Here is a 19655-nt window from a genome sequence, read left to right as displayed (position 1 = left end):
TTTGCTCTGGTGGATTTTCTCACTGAAGGAGACAATGAACTCAGCTTCATGTCGTAGCGTTTAGAGAACAGGAGAACAGGAGAACAGGCTGGTTGGTTTTACCAGGAGTCTGTCGGGTTCTCCTCTTGGCTTGACCTTGGCTCCTGGTGCTGGTCACCACCTCCTCCTCCTCCTGCTCCTCCTGCTCCTCCTCCTTCACCTCATCCACCGTCACAAAGTTCATACTCTCCTCTGAAACAAGAAATCAGAGGTTTAAAGACGATATGAACAGGGGGAGAACAGGGGGAGAACAGGAGAACAGGGGGAGAATGGGAGGAGAACAGGTGGAGAACAGGAGAACAGGTGGGGAACCGGGGGAGAACAGGAGAACAGAAGAACAGGAGGAGAACAGGGGGAGAACAGGAGAACAGGAGGAGAGGAGGAGGAGAACAGGGGAAAAGGAGGAGAACAGGTGGAGAACAGGTGGAGAACAGGAGGTGGTGTCAGTGGTAAATGATGAACAGGTTTCTTTCACTTTATAAACTTGAGAACACCTGGGCCCAGAACACGGTTCCTTTATCTGGGTTCTAACCTGCTCCTCTCTCCCCGTCATGTTCCTGTCGGTGGAACCAACCACTACGATGCCGAGTTTAACACAGGAACTACAGAACTACAGGTTCCTTTCACCATCAGTGCTAAAACCTGAATCATCTGTTCAGTATGAGGAACCTTCTTTATTTCTATGCTAACAGCTGTTAGCATGTTGTTCTTCTCCTGGTTGTATTTACAGGTTTTATAACTTTTACACTGTGACGGTGTTTCTCCACCAATCACAGGCCGTTTACAGAGCGTCTCCGTTTGGCCGGTTCCTATTGGTGTTTCATGCTCTTTACATGTAAACCTTTGTTCACATGTTGCTCATCAGATGAATCCGGATGATTTAGATCTGAAGAAGCTTCTTGGATGAAACGTCTTTAATAAACTTTACTGGTCCAGTTGTTTCTGGATCAATTTTAGCTTCATCAAACCTTTAATGGTGAACGTACATTTAACAGTTAAAGGTTCTCTGGTGCAGACACAGAACCACTGACCTGCGGCGTCGTCATGTTTGCGTTTAGTGGATCTGGACGTTCTCTCTGTTTCCTGTTTATCCTCCTCCTTCTCCTCCTTCTCCTCCTCAGCTGCTTCATCTACAGTCACCGACGTCTAAAAACCAAACCAAAGATCTGAGCATCAAAATCTGGGAGCTGAACAACTCAGAAACCTGAAGCTGAGTTTAAACGTCACCTCTGGGTTGAAGGTCTCCTCTGCCTGGTTCTCCTGGTTGAGTGTTTGCTCCTCCTCCTCCTCCTCCTCCTCCTGCTCCTCCTCCTCCTCCCCGACCTCATCCAGAGTTACCAGTGACTGCAGTTCTCCCTCTGGAATCGCTGTGTCCCAGTCTTGAGCCTCCGACGCTCCGTCCTGATCAGCCTCATCTCCTCCCACCTCATCCAGGGTCACCAGCTCCTGGGGGTCCTCCTCTTTCTCCTGCCTCCTCTCCTTAGCCTTCCTCACTCCTCCTTCTCCTCTGCTGCTGCTCCGACTCCTCCGCTCCCTGGACCTCCTCTCCTCCCGTTCGTTGGCGGTAGCTTGCCTCCTCTTCAGTTCTTCCTCCTCGGCCGTGTCGTCGGGATAGTCCTCCTCCTCCTCGCTCACTTCGTCCAGGTTCACTAAGGAGCTCTGTGGCGCCTCCTCCTCCTTCTCTCCTGTCGTTGCGTCATCACTTTGTGGCTCAGGTGTTGGTTTGTCCTCCTCTTCTACATGTCCAGATGAAGACTGATGAAGACCGTCCTCCTTAAACATGTGGGTGGACGTGTCCTCAGCCTCTGTGGCTTTTGTCTGATGGACGTCCTCCTTCTTTTCGTCCGACGCGTCCGTCTCGTCTTGAACTTGATCGTCTTCCACAGAATCTACGATCTGATACAGAGGCTCCTCCTCCTCCTCCTCCTCCTGGGTCGAGTTTCTCCCCGTCTTTGTTTTTCTGGAGGTTGACGTTCTTCCACTCTTGGACTTCTTCGTTGGAGGCTGATCATCAACCGTCTCATCTTCAACAGAATCAAGAACCTGATACATGTCTTCTTCTTCTTCATTCGCTCCTTCATCGGGCGTTTCTTCCTTCTTCAGGACGGCGGTTTGGTTTTTAGTTGTTTTCAGGCCTTTCTTCGCTCGTCTCCGTCGTCCTTTTTCTGGTGCCGTGGGCTGATCAACCTCAACAACGCCGTCCTCCACAGAGTCTAATATTCTGAAGGCGGTGTCACTCTTCTTCGTTGGTGTACTCTCTTTTAGAGTTGCTTCCATCTTCTGGGTTTTCTCGCTGGTACGTTCTTGTGAATCTCTGGCGGGGGTGTGCCGCCTCCTTGGTGCTGTTCGTTCTTGTTTGGTTTTCTCAGTGGAAGAATCTTTCTTAGCTGCTCTTTCCCGTCTTCCTCTGGTAAATCTGGAGACGGCTGGTTCATCTGTGGACTTGTCCTCCACAGAGTCCAGGATCTCGTACGCAGCCTCTTCAGACCTCTTCTTAACCTCTTTGTTTCCTCTGGCAGCCTTTTCTCCACCTCGAACCAATTCATCTTCAACAGAATCTACGATCTCATAGATCATCTCCTCAGTGTTCTCGTCACTCTTCCGATCTTTTCTTGTACTGCCGCTCCTTGTTCTAGTCTCGTATTCTTTAACTGTCCGGTCCAGTTTTCTAGGAGATTTCGCTTTCTCTTCGTTTTTAGATGTTCTGGTCGTTGGGCCACTCCTCCTGGTTGCTCTTTCGGTTCTTTTACCTGTTGCATTGCCTTTTCTTGTTCTTGTTTCCTTGTTGTCAGCCTCTGACTTCATTTCAGCAGTTGTTGGCTGATCTTCCAGAGAATCGATTACCTCGTACGCTTCCTCTTCCTCCTCTTCTACGGGTTTTACGTCTTCTCTCTGTACCTGGTCACCGGGAGCTTCAGGTTTCTCATCTTCTGTTTCAGTCTGATCATCAATTGAATCCAATATCTCAAATGATTCTTGTTCAGGTGCATTGTTCGTCTTTGAGTCTTTGTCTTCATCAGTTGGGACTGGACCAGAATCTTGTTTGCAGGATTCTTCTGAAAGAAGTTCTCCGTCCTTTTGTCCTCTGGTCCTTGGTGTTTGTTCTCTATCTGTATCTAACTCAGATGCATCTTCAGCTGCAAATTTATCAGAACTGTCAACTACTTGAATTGTGACTTCCTCAGGTTTTACTGAGGAACCGTGACCTTCAGCCCGATGACCGTCCTCTTGAACTGTGGCCGTCTGGTCTTCACTGAAACTGTCTATCACTTGGAAAGATGCATCCATTTCCATTTCACTGCCCTTTTCTGAGCAAACTTTACCTTCAACAGTGTCTAAGACCTGATGCCCTTCCCCATGTCCAGGGGACTCTGGTTTGGTGTTGCTGTCTTGGGTCCTCTCTTCATTCACTGGTTTATTCATTTTGTCATTGGGGAAATCAAGTGTTTGGTCATTTTCACTCTCCTTCTCCCCAGTTTGTTTTTCAGTGTCTTCAGTTTCACTTTTATTCAACTCTTTGTGTGTTTGGTCCTTAGAATCAATCTCAAGACTCTGGGTTCGGCTCAACAACTCTGACTTCGGTTCTTGTGCAGGCGAATGAATCTCGGTTTCAATTTTTGTCTCCGACTCAACAATTTCTGCAGCAGCCTCCTGTGATGACACCTTGGAGTCAGACTTTTCCCCTGCGCTCTCTCTTGATTTTGATCCTTCTCTACTTGACTGACCACTTTCTACTGGAGTCTCAACAGCAGCTGCTGATGCTGCCTTTGATGAGCGGGTTCTCCCACCTGAGGAAGGCGAGGATGAAGGATGGGATGCTCTGGCTGGAGACACCGTCTTGCTCGGGGAGGTGGGAGTGGACCGCGTGGAAGAGGAGGCGGAGCTTTCGCTGGCACTAGCAGAGGGTGAGGATTTGGTGTGGGATTTGATGGGCTCAGATGAGACTTTTTGTCTTTTTGGTGATAAAGAGGCTGAACTGCTTCTCACTGAGGCTTTATCTGGCTTTGTTGAGGAGGATGCAGTGGAGGCTGAGCTCTTGGAGTCCTTAGAAGACCTTGTTGAGGTTTGTCTGGAAGCAGACGACACATCTGAGCTTTGTCTTTTTTGTTTCCCTCTGGAGGATTGCTTGGATGCGGAGGAGCTGCGGTGGTCGAGGGCTGTGTCTTCCACGTCATCGCCAATCTCATCAACAGTGACAAAGTCCTCCAGGTTAAAATTTTGCTCATCAAATAATGTATCGGAAGAAACCTCACCACCGAAGTCATTCTGATCCTGGACGGAAAGAAAAATAAATCAATGTGTTAATCCCAAAGTGGTTGTTTGAACTAATTCTTTGTTCACATTTGTAATTAAACAGAGCTGGTAAAAAGGACCACAGCGGGTTGTCATTGGAAAAATCCAAATAGGTGTTGGACGTTTGACTCCTCATATGTAGACTTTAAAAGATAAAAAAGGAAAGAGAGATTTACCTTGTCTTGTAGTGTGTTTTCGTCTCTTACATTTCTGGAACTTGTGTCGTTTTTGTTGGGGCTCTAACAAAATCACAAAAGAGACAGTCATCTTTCTGTTTTAGTTTTGAACTAATGTAGATCTGATTTTCAGTAATAAGGCAGGTGTTATCACCTCTCTGTTCTCGTTCTGTGCAGCGATTTCTCGAGCGAGTCTGTGCTGTCGAACTGCCGCTGTAATTGCTTTTGCAAGGTCACTGTCAATGTGAGGAAGCTCTGCAACGCTTTCCTCCGGCTGGACGAGGGCTGTGGACGAAGGAGCGGAGCTGGAAGCTGTTGGTGAAGTTGTTGGTGACTCCGGTTCCTTCACTTCTTCTTTCTCCACATCTTTACTTGCTGTAGGAACAATGTTTGTGTCTGTTGAGATCTCCGTTTCTGGTTTCTCATCATTCTCTGTCATTTCTACGTCACTTGAATCTGTTGTGACGGACTCAGGGATGGTGGATCCAGCAGGAGGTGCTGGTTTATTATCAGAAGGAGGAGGATGAGGCTCTGTTTCATGTGTTGGGGGGTTGGCGTTGATGACTACAGTGTCTGTTCCAAGGTTTATTGTGATCCCACTAGAGTCTTGCACGCGCTGTTTGAGGCTCTTCAAACTGAAATTAAAAGCAGCCGACAGTCAAAAACAGAGTTTAATTTAAACAATGTGACAATTTAACACACAACCGAATAAGTTCCTCGTCCAGTGTCTCGGTTCAGTTAGTAATGCTTCATGTCAAAATCCCTTGTTTTTACACCTGTAGTTTATTATTATCATTATCAACCCATCTTCAAACTATTTTCTCAATAAAAATATAAAAGAATAAAAATATATCGACATCATTAGCAACTAGATCTATCAATAATGGAAACACTACAAGGATTTGGACACGTCAGACAGCACCATCAACAATCACTGGTAAAAGCTAATAATGTCCCTGAAACAACAGTTTAACATGATTTATATCATCACCATCATTTTTTACAATGATAGTACAAATATAAGAAGAAACACTCACGGCTCAATGAGTCGGACTTTACTCCTGCATTGGAGGAAAAAAACACAAACAATAAATAGTCAGCCCACTTTCAGAATGACATATAATCAGTTACTACAACGTCCTCATTTAGAGATGCACATACCAAACCTCATGCAAGGACAAGTGCATGGAGGGAATCCTCTCCACCACCTGTGTTACGCCGCTGGATTCAGCCATCTCAATGCATATCTGACACAAAAAAGAAAAGAAATTCACTGTGATTAAACAGAATTTCTGCTTCTTAAAACATACATATTGGTGGGTGATAAAAAGAGATTTAAGTGGTGAAGCGATGGTGGTTCATGGAGCAGCAGTAACCCAATGCAACTATAATGAAAACTAACTTTACTGTCTTTATAAATGAAATTTATGACTTCTTTTTAATAGTTTCTAAAGGCTTCATGAACTAAAGGCAAATGACTTCACTGAGAAGCTTCTTCTCTACACAATAAAATGTTACAGATAGAGGTCGTACCCTGTTGGCGAGTGGCAGGAAGCTGACAAAAGAAGCAATGGATGCCACCACGTCCATGACCAACATGACGAGGTCCATGGTCGTCTCAGAGATCTCCACAACCAGCAGCCGCTCCTCCAGAGACTCCAGATCTGGAACGTGCTGAAAAATTTTCAAACGTTGGCGTTATTGGCCGGGAAATCCTAAAGCAGCTGGTTTCACGTGACATCAGATTTAAATAAAAAAGTTGACTGATGACTTACAGCATTGCTCCATTTCATCAAAGATCTGTACATGGTCTCCTGCAAAAAGATAGAAAAGATCAAATCATTGATTCTGTTTGTTGTAGACAGACTTTAGTGAGAATAACTAACAGACATAAAGCCTCGTACAGTCAGTGCCCTTTGGATAATTACAAACTTTTCATAACACCATAGCAAAGGATTTGAAAAGAAGAAAATTAAGATGTGAAGGGAGTTAAACCCAGAACATTTGTGGATAAACTTTATGGACTTTCTGTGGAAGGAGGTTCCAGTACTTCCCTGTGAGGACGAGGAACACTTCTGTCTGAGATGAGATGAACACCTACAGATGTTCCTATTTAAACCCTCACAGGTCTTTTAGAACTGACTTGGATAAAACGTCTTCAGGATACTCTACAAGTCCAGATGTCTTTGATTCAGCTTTGTTCTTTGGACAGACCATGACCTGGACGACTGAGAACCTTCCCGAATACCTTTCTCTGACTCTACTTCAGTGATGTTGTGATAATGAATCAGATTTATAATAAATACTGGACGTTCACTAGACAATACTTTCTCCAGGATTCATACCTCACTGGATCCAGGATTCATGTCTTCTAAGACCACGTGGACATGGATGTTGCTGTCTGTGACACAAAGTGGGTTTTTTATGTGATCTCGGACAAAACGGCAGCAAGCATCCCAGCTGCTGAAATACACAAAGGCCTGGAGGCAAAGGAGGGAAGGCAGGAAAAGTGTGAGGTTAAATTCAAACACCAAAGCTGAATGTGTGAGGCTTCTCCTCCTCACCCTCCTCTGCAGCGGCAGCACAGTCACGTTGTAGTACAGAGACTGAAGATCCTGACTGGGGAGGTAAGGCCACACCAGCTGAGCCACGTCCTCGTGGTTGTAGCTGTTGTCGGGTAAACCAGTCAGCATGATGGTGGACAGAGCTGAACCTCGAGGGCCGACACTCTGCAGAGACACAACATCAGATGTTGGTTCAAACAACGAGAGAAGATCAGAAACTCCTGCATCGCTGGAGCCGTGGCTTTAAAGCAGACATTTGTCAGAATATTAGTTGTTGGATTAAAGACTGAAGGGTTAATTTATACATTAGCATAAAACTATGAGCACTGAGTGTAGAAGAAAACCAGTTTACCTCAACATCCTCCTCTTTACTGATTGTCAGGAATTCTAGGGAGGAAAGAAAGGAACATAATCAACGTATACTCTTTTGCCACAACATTAGGTACATCAATGTATTACAATACAACAGTCCTGTACAAAATCCTCCTTCATGAATGTTGAGTTGATGTAGAAATAGTCAGAAAGTAGGTGATTCACCTGGGTGATCATTGTTGAGGATAAAGTTTGTGTTGTCGTTAAACTGGAACGAAATCTTCTCCTGTTATTTAGTCTATCTCACTGATTACGCCAAAATAATAGGAACTACATGCCACAGCCTCTACAATGAAAACAGTTTAAACTAATTCTCCAATTCTTAAAACCAGAACCTTCATGAAGAGAAGATTTAGTGCAGAGCTGTAATATTAGAATGTATTCCACTATTAAACATAGCCCTGTGTTACGTTTCTCCATCAATCAGGATTTATTTCTTCCTGGTAGAACATGGTTCTCCACTGTCCTTCCAGTCTGGAATAAAGGTCTTAAGCCAGTTTTAGTAGTTTCTAGATGTTTCCTCTGCTTGATGCAGCCAATGATTTGACCCTTCTCCACCAGACTAACATCTCCTCCTCCACCAGACTAACATCTCCTCCACCAGACTAACATCTCCTCCACCAGACTAACATCTCCTCCACCAGACTAACATCTCCTCCACCAGACTAACATCTCCTCCTCCAGACTAACATCTTCTCCTCCACCAGACTAACATCTCCTCCACCAGACTAACATCTCCTCCACCACCAGACTAACATCTCCTCCACCACCAGACTAACATCTCCTCCTCCACCAGACTAACATCTCCTCCACCAGACTAACATCTCCTCCTCCAGACTAACATCTTCTCCTCCACCAGACTAACATCTCCTCCACCAGACTAACACCTCCTCCTCCACCAGACTAACATCTCCTCTCCACCAGACTAACATCTCCTCCACCAGACTAACATTCTCCTCCACCAGACTAACATCTCCTCCTCCTGCAGACTAACATCTCCTCCACCAGACTAACATCTCTCCTCCACCAGACTAACATCTCCTCCACCAGACTAACATCTCCTCCACCAGACTAACATCTCCTCCTCCACCAGACTAACATCTCCTCCTCCACCAGACTAACATCTTCTCCACCAGACTAACATCTCCTCCTCCACCAGACTAACATCTCCTCCTCCACCAGACTAACATCTCCTCCTCCACCAGACTAACATCTCCTCCTCCACCAGACTAACATCTCCTCCTCCACCAGACTAACATCTCCTCCACCAGACTAACATCTCCTCCACCAGACTAACATCTTCTCCACCAGACTAACATCTTCTGTGTCTTTACACATGGTTGTTGGAGGAAATGAGAAGCTCCTCATTGCATCAGTTGGTCTTAAAGAACTTGTTGAAGATAATCATTATGAACTAATGATCCACCAGGAGGCTCTGGACTATTTTACCTCCTTAAATCCAGGTGGAGACATTTATTTTTTGGGCCAGGTCAATGTATGTGGTAGTAACTCAGCTTCTCTTACCTGGGATGATGAACCAAGGAGACATGGTAGGAAACACAAAGGGGTTAGTCGTCATTGTGACCCAGAACGGTGCATTGCTTCCCTTGGGTACAACAAACGTTGTTGCTGGGATGGTTGCACCTGCAACAACATCCTTGCTGCTGTCTGGGAAAGCATTTGCTGGCAGCCTTGGAGCTGTATGGACACAGAAATAAAAATAAGTGTTTCAATGCATCTGAAAGCGATTACACCATTTAGATACCGACTATGTGTAATGTTCCTTTACTGACAAACCTTTGATACTTACATAGTGCTATAATTGCACTGTGTGGTATTTTCTGCCTGTAGACTTTGAAGCTGAAGCCTTTTTTCAGGAGGCTGAACCAGACACCGAGGCGGTCGGCGTCACGAATGGAATCAAACTCAATAAACACCTGGAACACACACATGCACCGTAGACTAATAAACTAAACAAACTAAAACACACCCAAACACATGTACCTGAAGGGTGGGGGGTGTTTTTACCTCATCGAGGAGAGGCAGGAAGTTTCTGACTGAATCGATTTTCCTCAGAGTTTCCCTGAGATCTCTGACTTCGCTATGTGAGATGTTCTTGATGTAGATTGTTCTTGCTCCTGTATCCATCGTCTTCTGCTCAGAGAACATGAAGTCATCAATCAAACCAAACTGAGACACACATGCCGTCACTTCTCTTACACTGTAACATACCATATTACAGTGTTATTGTACAAGCCCAACAGTTCCTGCACCATTATCACCAATAAAAAGACTTTTATATGAGAGGAACCAGGAAATTATGCAATTAAGAGCTCATGTGTCAAAACAAGTCTGGACCTGGGACTACTGGGTCCCATCCCATTTACTGTCACTAACAATTAGAGTGACCTAATGAAAATTAAGCTTTTAACTGAAAACTTAAACCATGAACACAATCAGAAAAAGGGTAAGATTTACTTAAACCATGATTTATTTAATACATGCTAATGACTGAAGCCCAGGTCTGGACCAATCCCTGTACACTGACCTCACTAAGGTTTGCCTCGTACGCCCTTAACACAGGAGCTAAAACTAAGAGTCCTACAACTGAGCTCAAAACTTTCCCCAGTTTAGGAAGCATGGAGAAGTTAGTGGGCTCTAAAAGCAAGTTTTAGACGCGTCTCTGAAAGCTCAAAGTTGTATTTACAACCAGCTGGGATGGGATCACTCTAACAAAGAGTAACAAAGGAAGAAAAGTGTGTGTGTGTGTGTGTGTGTGTGTGTGTGTGTGGATTACTTACACAACGCATCAGTATCATCAAAGTTGTATAAAACTCAAACTAGAAAAAAACACAAAGTGGGCAGTGTTAACATCTATATGCTCAATTAATGTCAGGGCACTTCAGGTTTATCGTTTCTCTTTCTTTAGGTCACTTTAAAGCTACAGTGCTTTAGTGCAAGACATATGTCGCCCCCTAAAGGCAGTAAAAGTAATTATCATTGGGCATGCCAACCATCTACAGCCCCTCAGCTGTCACCCACTTTCAGCATCTACAGCTCTTTTTTGTGAAAATTCAGTATTTTATCTGATGTTTAAAGTAGAACAGAAGTACACAAATATATTGCAGTAGTGAAGTGTAGGTCCTTACCGATGTCATGGGAATGTCGACTTTCACAACTTCCATACGTAGCTTAGACCCATTGAGAACAAGGTTGCCCCCTGATGACACTCTCATGATGTTTTGGACCTGCTTTACACGCGGCATGAGGGCAAAAGCCTGAAAGGAAAAACCATAAAACACACACTTATTACTACTTAGTGTTTTTAGGTCAGGCAGCCACGACGTAAACACCACCTAAAGAGTTAAAGGTGAGAACGATTCAACGCAGTGAACTGGATGAAAAGCCACCAACTGGGGTCTGACTCCTGGCAACAGTGCAAAAAGACACTTGCTGAGAGCTGAACAATAAACTCCACTGAAAGTAAAATGGAAGAACCAGACTTATAACTTGGTGCCTACCATGCGTGCCTGAGGGATAACGTAGATGCTCTCGTCTGTATATTGAAATCCAAATGGGATAAGCACATTGGCAACATCCTCCTTGGTGTAGCAGCCATCCTGGTACTCTGGTAGGTTGCTTATTAACAACACCCTAAAATCAAGCTTAACAAGCTTAGAGGAAAAAGGACGGTGGAATTAGACCTTCAGGCGTAATCAAGTGTAGCTTTCATAGAACAAGATCTAAGTCCTACAGTCATGTGTATCATCAAGAAAAATTTCAGAAGACTTACTCGTTGGAATGGTATCTTCTGTTTCGTGAGACAAGCTGTGACGGAGAGTCAGAGCAAAGTCAGAATTAATTAGGAATTATGACCACATGCTGGATTCCTGATAGAGATCGCCTGGATTTCTTACGGATTTTTGAAGGACAAAGAAGTGTTTCTATCCTCTCCCCAACAGTCAAAGCGGTGGCAGCGTTTGAAGGCGACATGGTTGAGTCCAGATCAGTTTTAGCCGTCGCAGCTACTTCAGTCGTCACACTGTCGACTTCTTTAGCTGCTGGATCCTTTTGGGTCGACTCAGGAGCTTCAAAAGGAGCAAATTTTTAATTCCAATCAATAACAGTACTTTGGAAGATCACCACCACCAAAGACGCTAAGTGAGAGTAACTCTGACTGTGAATCACTTGCACATATAAGAATTCCTTGTGCTCATGTTCAGACTGGTGAGCCCAAAATGTATAAGATAATGTTTGCAAAAAACAAAATCATGTTGCTTCCACTGGTGACAGGAGCAGAGACACCAACTAGGGATAAAAACAAATGTAGTTGACCAGTCAAATACTTCTGGGATTGACTTGTTAGAAGTTGTTCCCAAAGGAGCTGGATGAAGTGACTTGATATCCATGACACCAGAAAAGGGACTTGCTACGTGGACTCCACTCTCGACTTGAAAAAGCTTGACACTTTATTATTATTATTATTATTATTATTATTAACAGGATGGGGAACACACATTTACTTAGTGCTCCATCAATGAGACACATGTTCTGCATTACTGTTGTACTGTACTGTTGATGATAACTCCCATTAACCAACCAGAATATCACAAAAAACCTGACTAGAATGAGCAAAGATCCCCCAGTGGCTCTCTTTGTGTTTTCATGGTGTATATTGAAAGGAAATAGAGGGAATAGCTCAGACTAACAAACCTTTTGCCTCCAGAGTTGCTTCGGTCATTTTTCCTTCATCCTGCATCTGCAAAGCCTTTGTCTTAGTGTCGAGTCCTTGTGCTTTGGTCTCTGGATCTGGCATCGCGTTTGGCTGGTTCTGTTCTGGAGCTTCGACCGAGGATTCTGGTTTTTGATGATCAGCAGGAGGTTCAGAAGAAGGCGTGTCAGGTTTGGTCCCAACCGTACAGCTTGTTGGAGGACTCTCATTGGATTTGTTTGGTGAGATCTTTGTTTCCGTCACATTTTCTGTTTTACACTCCGCTAAACTTTCAACTTCCATGGGTTCTGTAACTCCTGTTTCCTCAAGATCCAACGGCTCAGCTTTGGTGGTGACTTCGGGCACCACTACAGATTCCTGAACCTCTGCTTTGGGCATGAGAGTCTCTATTTCAGGCAGCGTTATTGTCGTAGGTTTGGACGGCGAAATATTTCCACTGTTTTCTTGAGATATTCCTGCTGCAGAGGAAGTTTCCACTTGAGGCTTGGGTGTAGTGGAAGTTGTTTCTGCTTGGGAAACCAAGACCTTTTCGTCGGTGTCTTTATTTTTTTGAGCTAGGCTCTGTGATTTGACAACCTTTGCTGTCTGCTTTTGTTTGGGACCACCAGCATCAGGCTGCTGTTCTGAAATCTTAGAAGTGTTGGGCTCTCCTTTTGCAGCCACATTGTCTTTTTTCACAGTCTTGGTTATCTGCTTGGTTGAACCATTTTTTGCTTTGGAAACCAAGACTTTTGCTTTAGTGACGAGTTTACCAGTTGTGTTTTTTTTGGCTCCAGGGGATAAAGACGAAGCAGCCTTTCCAGTAGAAGTGGGTTTTGTGGTTTTAGGTGTGGAGACGCTAGACTTGGCAGATTTTCTGTGTAGGAAACAATCACATGAGGTCAAGTGGGTGAAAAGGGGAAAAACAGAAGAGTGAAAGGTTTGGATGTTTTGCCATATGAGCCATCAAAAGCTAATCATGTCCTTCAAAATGTTTTCTTTCATGCTGTAATAACCGTTTGTATTTGGATGACAAAATTAACATGCTAACTTAAAATCTTTCCCACCAAGTTGACCCCACTAACAAGCAGCAACAGAATATGTATAGAAATATATGTTAAACCCCATAAAGTCCATACGAAGTGTATCTTATTTCCTCATCTTATTTAAGATAAACTTACAGCGGAGGCTTCTTCAGTTCCTTTGCAGAAGAAGTCGGGAGAAGCTTAGAATCCTGTAAATATTTAATTTAGATTAATTTGACAGTGTGAGCAGAAGCAGATAAACAGTAACATGAATATTTTCAAGTAATTAGCTAGCGCATACGCGAGAACACGTTTGCTGCCTGTTACGGTGGATCCTGCCCATTTCTAACTTTTTCTTATTTTTATCTTTTTAACTTATTTGATTTAGTATTTTGTTGGGTCATTTATTTAAGCTTTTCCTTCTCCAGTTATAGACCAGCAACTCGGAGCACAGGTTCAGTCACACTTGTACATATTACTATATATATTTCCTACATTTTTTCATTGACTGCCTGCTTATTCTGAACACTGGTACACTTTGAGTAAGAACTGCTGTAACAAAAAGTAATTTCCCCTTGGGGTAAATAAAATAATTCTGATTCTGCAACACAAGAAGTGTGAAAGTGTTATACCTCTTCCGTGGCAACAAAAACCAGTTTTTCTTTGATGTAAAAGCTCTTGAGGGTCTTTAATTTCTTAGCGTCTTCCTCGCTCTCAAAATGCACAAGTGCCTAAAACATAGAGAGGAAGTTATTTAAACACCAAAGATTTTCAGTTCATGAAGTCACCATGACAGCAGCAGAAACAAATTCACACAAATATACACGTACCTCAAACTTGGACCTCAACAACACAACTGACTTGATTTTTCCAAATTGCTCCGTAGCAGTTAACACGTCCTTGTGAGACAGATTACTGTAAATCTTTTCCAGCTTCACCACGTTTGCAGATGAAACTTGATTCTGCTGATAAAACAGAGAAAACACAAACTTAGAGTACGACAAACAGACTTCTGAAGCCAGCTGCTTTTATAAAATGGTATGAAAGACACCGTTTGTAGTAGAACTTACGTCACTCTTCTGTTGGCTAGGCTTTGATTTATTTGACTTCGTAGCTGATTTTGTTTTACAGGAGGTGGAGGCGACAGAGGCTGACGAAGGTGACTTCATCTTGGCTAACTCAGCCAGTAAGGCAGGAGCCAGAGTTTTAACCACGGCTTCCAGGTCAGTGTCTTTAGACAAAGAGTGGACAGCTAGAAGAACAAAGACGGAATATAAAACCATAGCTGTGGGTGGTTGCCAATGTCAAAAGGTTTCTTCCGCATCTTGAAGGTATTTAATATGATCGACTGCACGGTTTTAGGGAGAAATGAAACGATGACCCTTTTCTAACAGAAAATCTCAAATGTCCCAAAGCTTGTTACTTAATGCAGTGGTACCTCTACAGAAATATGCTTCTGCAGAAGTCAACTCTGTATGTTTTGGCCCAACACATGACACTGTAGATTTATGTATTTATTTTTATGACATTTGAACCCTGAAACTTAGAGATGTTGGCCGTCGGTCTGACCTGATGTTTCCAGAAGTTTCTTAGCTAGCCTCTCTGCGCTGCTGGACTTCTTCCGTTGAGGAGTTGTCTTCTTGTCTCGTCGCTCGCGGCTCCTCCTCGGTGAGAAGCGTTTCTCGTCACTCCTCCTTGGCGGCGATCGTTGCTCGCGGCTCCTCCTCGGAGACAATCTTCTCTCATAGCTCCGTGAACGTGATCGGTAACGGGATGAGGTAGGGCGGTCATAAAGTGGAGACCAAGAGCGAGACCGGGACCTAATGGAAGAAATAACAGTATTTTTGACAGAAATAGAAAGAAAGGCTATTACTGGGTTGAATCTCTTTGGTTTGTCTATATAATTTCCTGTGTCACTGTTTATTTTTCTGAAACCTGCGAGCGTGTCTGGAGCTGTGTGGTGATCGAGGTCGACTCCGGCGCTTGTCCCTTCTACCCTCCGAGTCGTGGCGGTGGTGGGGGCTGTAGGAACGGGAACGGGAACGGGAACGACTGTTGTGTCTGGTTTTCTGGTGACGTCGCTGGGAAGTCTGGGCAGACGTTGATGGTGAAGGCTTGGCATCTTTACCTGGAGCACTGAAGAGAACAACGCACATGAAAATCATCAATAGAAACCGACTTTATAGGAAAAGAACTTGTTTCTACAAAGACAAAAAATTACCTTGGCAAAGGAAGGACTTCGCCATCCCAATCAGGGTATCTGTGATGAAAGAAATTGTCCAACATGTCACATTTAAAAGCCATTACATCGGCATACCTTAACTAAAAACACAGTAGGTAAGTAAAAGGAACCAACTGGCCAATGGTGCTTTACTTCTGAAATTTTTCAAGTTGCCTAAGGTGCACAATTAATAATACATAATCTATACAGGATGCAGGAACCTACCAGTAAGATACTGATAATCGAACTGTTACAGTCTTAAAAAACTCGCAAAAGTTAAAAGAAGAAAAGACTGACCGACTACGAAGGAGCCTGCAGTTCGTAAGGTGAAGGCTGGTATTCTGGTGGGAGATCCAATCCTAGTGGCCAGAACAACAAACATATATTCAGACAGGCCCCTCTCACAACTACACAACTACCATCAGCTTAAATGGCCTCATGACATGTTTGTGATTTTGTGATCCAACAGCATGAATACAAGCATTAAAACATCTATGAGGACAAGTTTCTTCAAAATAAATCCTTTTACTGCCTTTTCAGTTATAGCTGACAGCTCGAGTCCGACAAGTCTTCAACACGAACAAACGCAGGAATCACAAATGTTGGTGCCAACAATCAAAATTAAACTGTCTTCTTGGGCTCTGAACTCGATGCTGGGCTCTTCAGTCTTGCAGATCCAGATTTCCTGAAGTCTCTTCAAGGTCTTCATGGCCGAGGTCAGATATGGATCAGGATCAAACCGCAGAACTTGAGACAATTACAACTGGAGCAGCTCAGGCAGGAAGTCGTAGACACTGGGTAGCCGACGGTTCTTCTTTCAGGACCAAACATTTGGTGTCCCCGAGGGTAAAAACCAAAAAAAATCCATGAAAACAGCCAGTATTACAAAAACTGGTACCAAAAGTTATACGCAAGATAAATAACAAGTCGAAAAACGGGTGGTGGACAGAAAATGTGACAATGATCTTTCAGTAAAACTGAAACACAGTCTGTAGCACGACGGCCAAACATCTGGAACAAAACGGGAACAGCTTCTCATCGTCTTCCTTCATCGTCTGAGACACTTCAGATTCTTTCTCATTTCTCATATAATTACATTATAGATCAATGACAGTGGATCTGGCAATGGCCAGAGTTCTTAGAATTACATGTAAATCTGAAACCTTGGATTACAAGTAACAACAGGGTGTAGATGGGCAGTGGGTGAAACATTCTGGTACAGAATATATAGTTTAGAATACATCAATATTGTCCATATATTTACAATCCATGACTGGAACAGAGCTTATTTTATACAACACGGACGACTTCTTAACTACAACGATTTTCTAGTAATGGCTGATCTTTTGGAAGGATAATTTACATAAAACAAATATATTGATAAATGTAATGATGAAAGAGCCATCTTTTGTTTTTTAAATTAAAACCATTCAGAGCAGAAAACAATAAACATTAAATGAAACAACCCACAGTTGCCTAAACGGAGGGTTAACAGAGTGCAGTCTTCCACTCACCTTCACATGAGTACATTCTTTCTTACACAGACAACAGGTATGTGGAAAGACTCTCGGTGTGGCCGCAGCATAGTCATGTATCATGGCCGCCGTTGGAAGACCCTTGGAGACTACCACTTGTGCTGGGCCCTCCTTGTTGGACGGTGGCGGGATCATCTGAAGTAAGTTCATGAGGGGTGGAAGTGGCTGAGCGGGAGGTGGAGGATTAGCAGTTTGGCGAAGATCACCGGGCATAAACACGGCAGGTGGAATGGGACGCGAGGTGCCGTGGATGAAGGGAGGTGGAGGAACGGTCTTTGCAGCAGAAAAGCCTGCAGGATTTAGAGGTTGCCCCATCGGAGGCACTGGCTGATTGTGAACCTGCTGCTGTTGTGTCCAATGTTGAGGCAGCTTCTGAGCTTGTTGCTGCTGCACCTGCTTCACTGGTTGTTGCTGCTGAATCTTCTGCCGAGTCGCCTGTTCGTTCATCTGCCCACCAACATTTGGCTTTTGCCCTTTGGTATTAGTCTGACCCTCAGGGCGACTGGTCACATTGTTGCCAATGAGCACAAGGCCGGGGCGCCCGGGATGAACGCCACGAAACAGAGTGCAGGTCGGTTGGGTTTTTGTTGACTGATTTGATGTCGACATCTGCTGGCGACTTGACTGTGGCTCAATTGTGACTGTGGTCAAAGGAACTGGTTTGGAGACTTCAGACACATGACGTCTTATGTCCGTGTCTTTCTTGAAAGTATTGAGGTTTGCTTGAGAAGCCTGGTTCAGTTGGGTAGATGAAAGACTGCTAGGAGGAGTCAAGGAGCTCTGCATTGAACTGTACAGAGAGTTGATACTGGCAAGAGAGGCACCCTGGTCACGTGAAGTCACTTCTGTCATGCTCTTTTGAGGTGGTTTCCGGCTGCGACCACTGCTATCGTAAGTGTCCATCCGCAACCTTTGGCCGCTCCCACTCTCTTCCCCAACGGCTCCAGTGTATTTGCCAGTATGTCCATAGTCAATCACTTTACTTGGCTGGAGTATCGTCGATGATATTTTGTCCTGGGACATCCCTGCACTTATGGAACCACCCAATCTGTCCATTCCTCTCACGCTTGAGGTTGGTTTGGGTTCAGGGTAGGTTGACTGAGCCACACCTGTAGTTTTCTTATCCTTCTGTATGCGGATTTGGCGCAAAATGAAAGGCAGGTTGTCCGGGGTGATCTGGTCCTCAGGGTAGGCGATGAGATGTTCCAAATCGTCTTTTTCAAGTCCAAAGTGCAGCAGAATGCTGGCAGCCGACTCGGAGGTGTACTTGGGCCGACTTGATTCAGCAGGAGCCGCAGGTTTGTCTGGCACTGGATAATTATAATCACCTAAACCAGGGATGCTTTCCATGTTGCGTCCTCTTCCACCCGAGACATTAAACCTACCGTCACCACTGCTCGGATAGCTAGATGAACCAGATGATGAAAGGAATTTGGACGAATCAACCTCAGGTGCTTTGCTGTAGTTAGGCAACCAGTTCAAGGAGCTTCTGCCAGTTTCAACGTCAGAGGGTCTGTGATCTTGGGAAGCTGAGGACATCGGATAGGTCATCGCCCCCGTGCTTGAAGCTTGAAACTTATCTCTTTGAGTACCGGTGAAGCGAGAGCCCTGACCAACAGACTGATCACTCACTTGCTCCCTTGCTCTGCTAATATGCATCTCTACAGACCTCTCTATGTCCTTGTCAATCATGGTCGTATTCTGGAAAGGCCTGTAGTTTACTGGCATAAGGAGTGAGGGCGCTGTTCCCCTGGAGTTGACAGGAGTCACAGAAGAAGCTCCAGAAGAGCTGAAGCTGGACCCAGATCCCAGATGAGATCCACTCCTTGGGTCCCTTTCTGCCTGAACACTGGAGGAGAGTCCATACTGTCCCTGGGTTGAACTCTGATTCCCTGTCGCATAGGGGTTATACAGATGATGGGACATGGTGTTGGCGACCTTCAGAACGTTTAGGAGATTGATCGCTGCAGCAGTCGGGGAGGGGGGCGTCGCTGACAAATATGATGCAGGTGCTTTGGAGTTTGCTGTCAAGCTTGTAGCTCGACCGCCAACAGCGAAAGAGTTGTTTATTTGCGCCAATGCGAGGTGGGCTTTCAGCTGAGCCAGCTGCAAGAATGCAGCCTGCTGTCCAATCAGCAGCGAGCTCCCTGGGAGCCCTCCAATCAGGGGGCTCGCTAAGGGCCCTGGAGCCGGAGAAGCGGTACAACGTTCCGGGAGCAACGAAAAGCTGAAAAGTTAAAAAACAAAACAAAGAATGGGTATTATTGAATAGATCTGTCCTCGGCTTCTCGCATGGGGGAAAACCATCTTCATGTGAAAGGTCTGGTCTTGGTTTGCAGATGCTGGTGGTTCCTGCTGGATACACATTCATACCAACAATATCACTCCCTTGTCATCACTAGTGGGGACAGAAACAGAGGAGGCAGATAAAGAAAACAAGCTTTTTAAAAGATTATCTTGAACAAAAATCCATGTATTTGTGGCAGGTGGATGAGCACACTGCAAAACTTAGTATCACACATATCAAAATCCATGTCACAAGATCACGTTAGACCAAATGGTTCAGAAAAAAAGTGCTTTTTCAACTCAGAAGTCGCCGCTTTGTGCCACACTGCCAGACAAATCTGACATTTCAAACACTTCTGGGAAATGTATTCAACCAATACAGACACAAACAAAAAAGACTCCCAAGCTAACTGGGTACTCATAAAACCAATCA

General features: G+C 44.5%; 1 protein-coding gene across 3 annotated transcripts in view; it reads right to left on the bottom strand.

Moving 5' to 3' along the window:
- Window positions 1-19655, bottom strand: part of LOC125014829 — a 29591-nt gene that overhangs the window by 709 nt on the left and 9227 nt on the right. The window contains exons 2-32 of one of the 3 annotated variants that reach the window (XM_047596275.1): window positions 16916-19163; window positions 15699-15760; window positions 15402-15440; window positions 15116-15316; window positions 14750-15000; window positions 14251-14432; window positions 14011-14145; window positions 13813-13911; window positions 13337-13389; window positions 12158-13032; window positions 11362-11532; window positions 11238-11272; window positions 10966-11118; window positions 10594-10722; window positions 10246-10284; window positions 9473-9598; window positions 9255-9381; window positions 8969-9142; window positions 7425-7459; window positions 7073-7237; window positions 6854-6988; window positions 6284-6322; window positions 6042-6182; window positions 5670-5755; window positions 5546-5569; window positions 4663-5143; window positions 4509-4571; window positions 1267-4311; window positions 1071-1185; window positions 103-231; window positions 1-22 (exon numbers count right to left, since the gene is read on the bottom strand). The exon at window positions 1-22 is cut by the window's left edge and continues 146 nt beyond it. In XM_047596275.1, coding sequence (XP_047452231.1) covers window positions 1-22; window positions 103-231; window positions 1071-1185; window positions 1267-4311; window positions 4509-4571; window positions 4663-5143; window positions 5546-5569; window positions 5670-5755; window positions 6042-6182; window positions 6284-6322; window positions 6854-6988; window positions 7073-7237; window positions 7425-7459; window positions 8969-9142; window positions 9255-9381; window positions 9473-9598; window positions 10246-10284; window positions 10594-10722; window positions 10966-11118; window positions 11238-11272; window positions 11362-11532; window positions 12158-13032; window positions 13337-13389; window positions 13813-13911; window positions 14011-14145; window positions 14251-14432; window positions 14750-15000; window positions 15116-15316; window positions 15402-15440; window positions 15699-15760; window positions 16916-19163 — 9579 coding nt within the window. The remainder of the gene's footprint in view (window positions 23-102; window positions 232-1070; window positions 1186-1266; window positions 4312-4508; window positions 4572-4662; window positions 5144-5545; window positions 5570-5669; window positions 5756-6041; window positions 6183-6283; window positions 6323-6853; window positions 6989-7072; window positions 7238-7424; window positions 7460-8968; window positions 9143-9254; window positions 9382-9472; window positions 9599-10245; window positions 10285-10593; window positions 10723-10965; window positions 11119-11237; window positions 11273-11361; window positions 11533-12157; window positions 13033-13336; window positions 13390-13812; window positions 13912-14010; window positions 14146-14250; window positions 14433-14749; window positions 15001-15115; window positions 15317-15401; window positions 15441-15698; window positions 15761-16915; window positions 19164-19655) is intronic. The other 2 variants (XM_047596276.1, XR_007113539.1) reach the window with 2 other exon arrangements.

The sequence above is a fragment of the Mugil cephalus genome, chromosome 10, assembly GCF_022458985.1.
Source record: "Mugil cephalus isolate CIBA_MC_2020 chromosome 10, CIBA_Mcephalus_1.1, whole genome shotgun sequence".
Classification (NCBI taxonomy): Eukaryota; Metazoa; Chordata; class Actinopteri; order Mugiliformes; family Mugilidae; genus Mugil; species Mugil cephalus.
The sequence above is the reverse complement of the archived record's forward strand: the minus strand, read 5'-3'. Positions and strand labels throughout refer to the sequence as shown.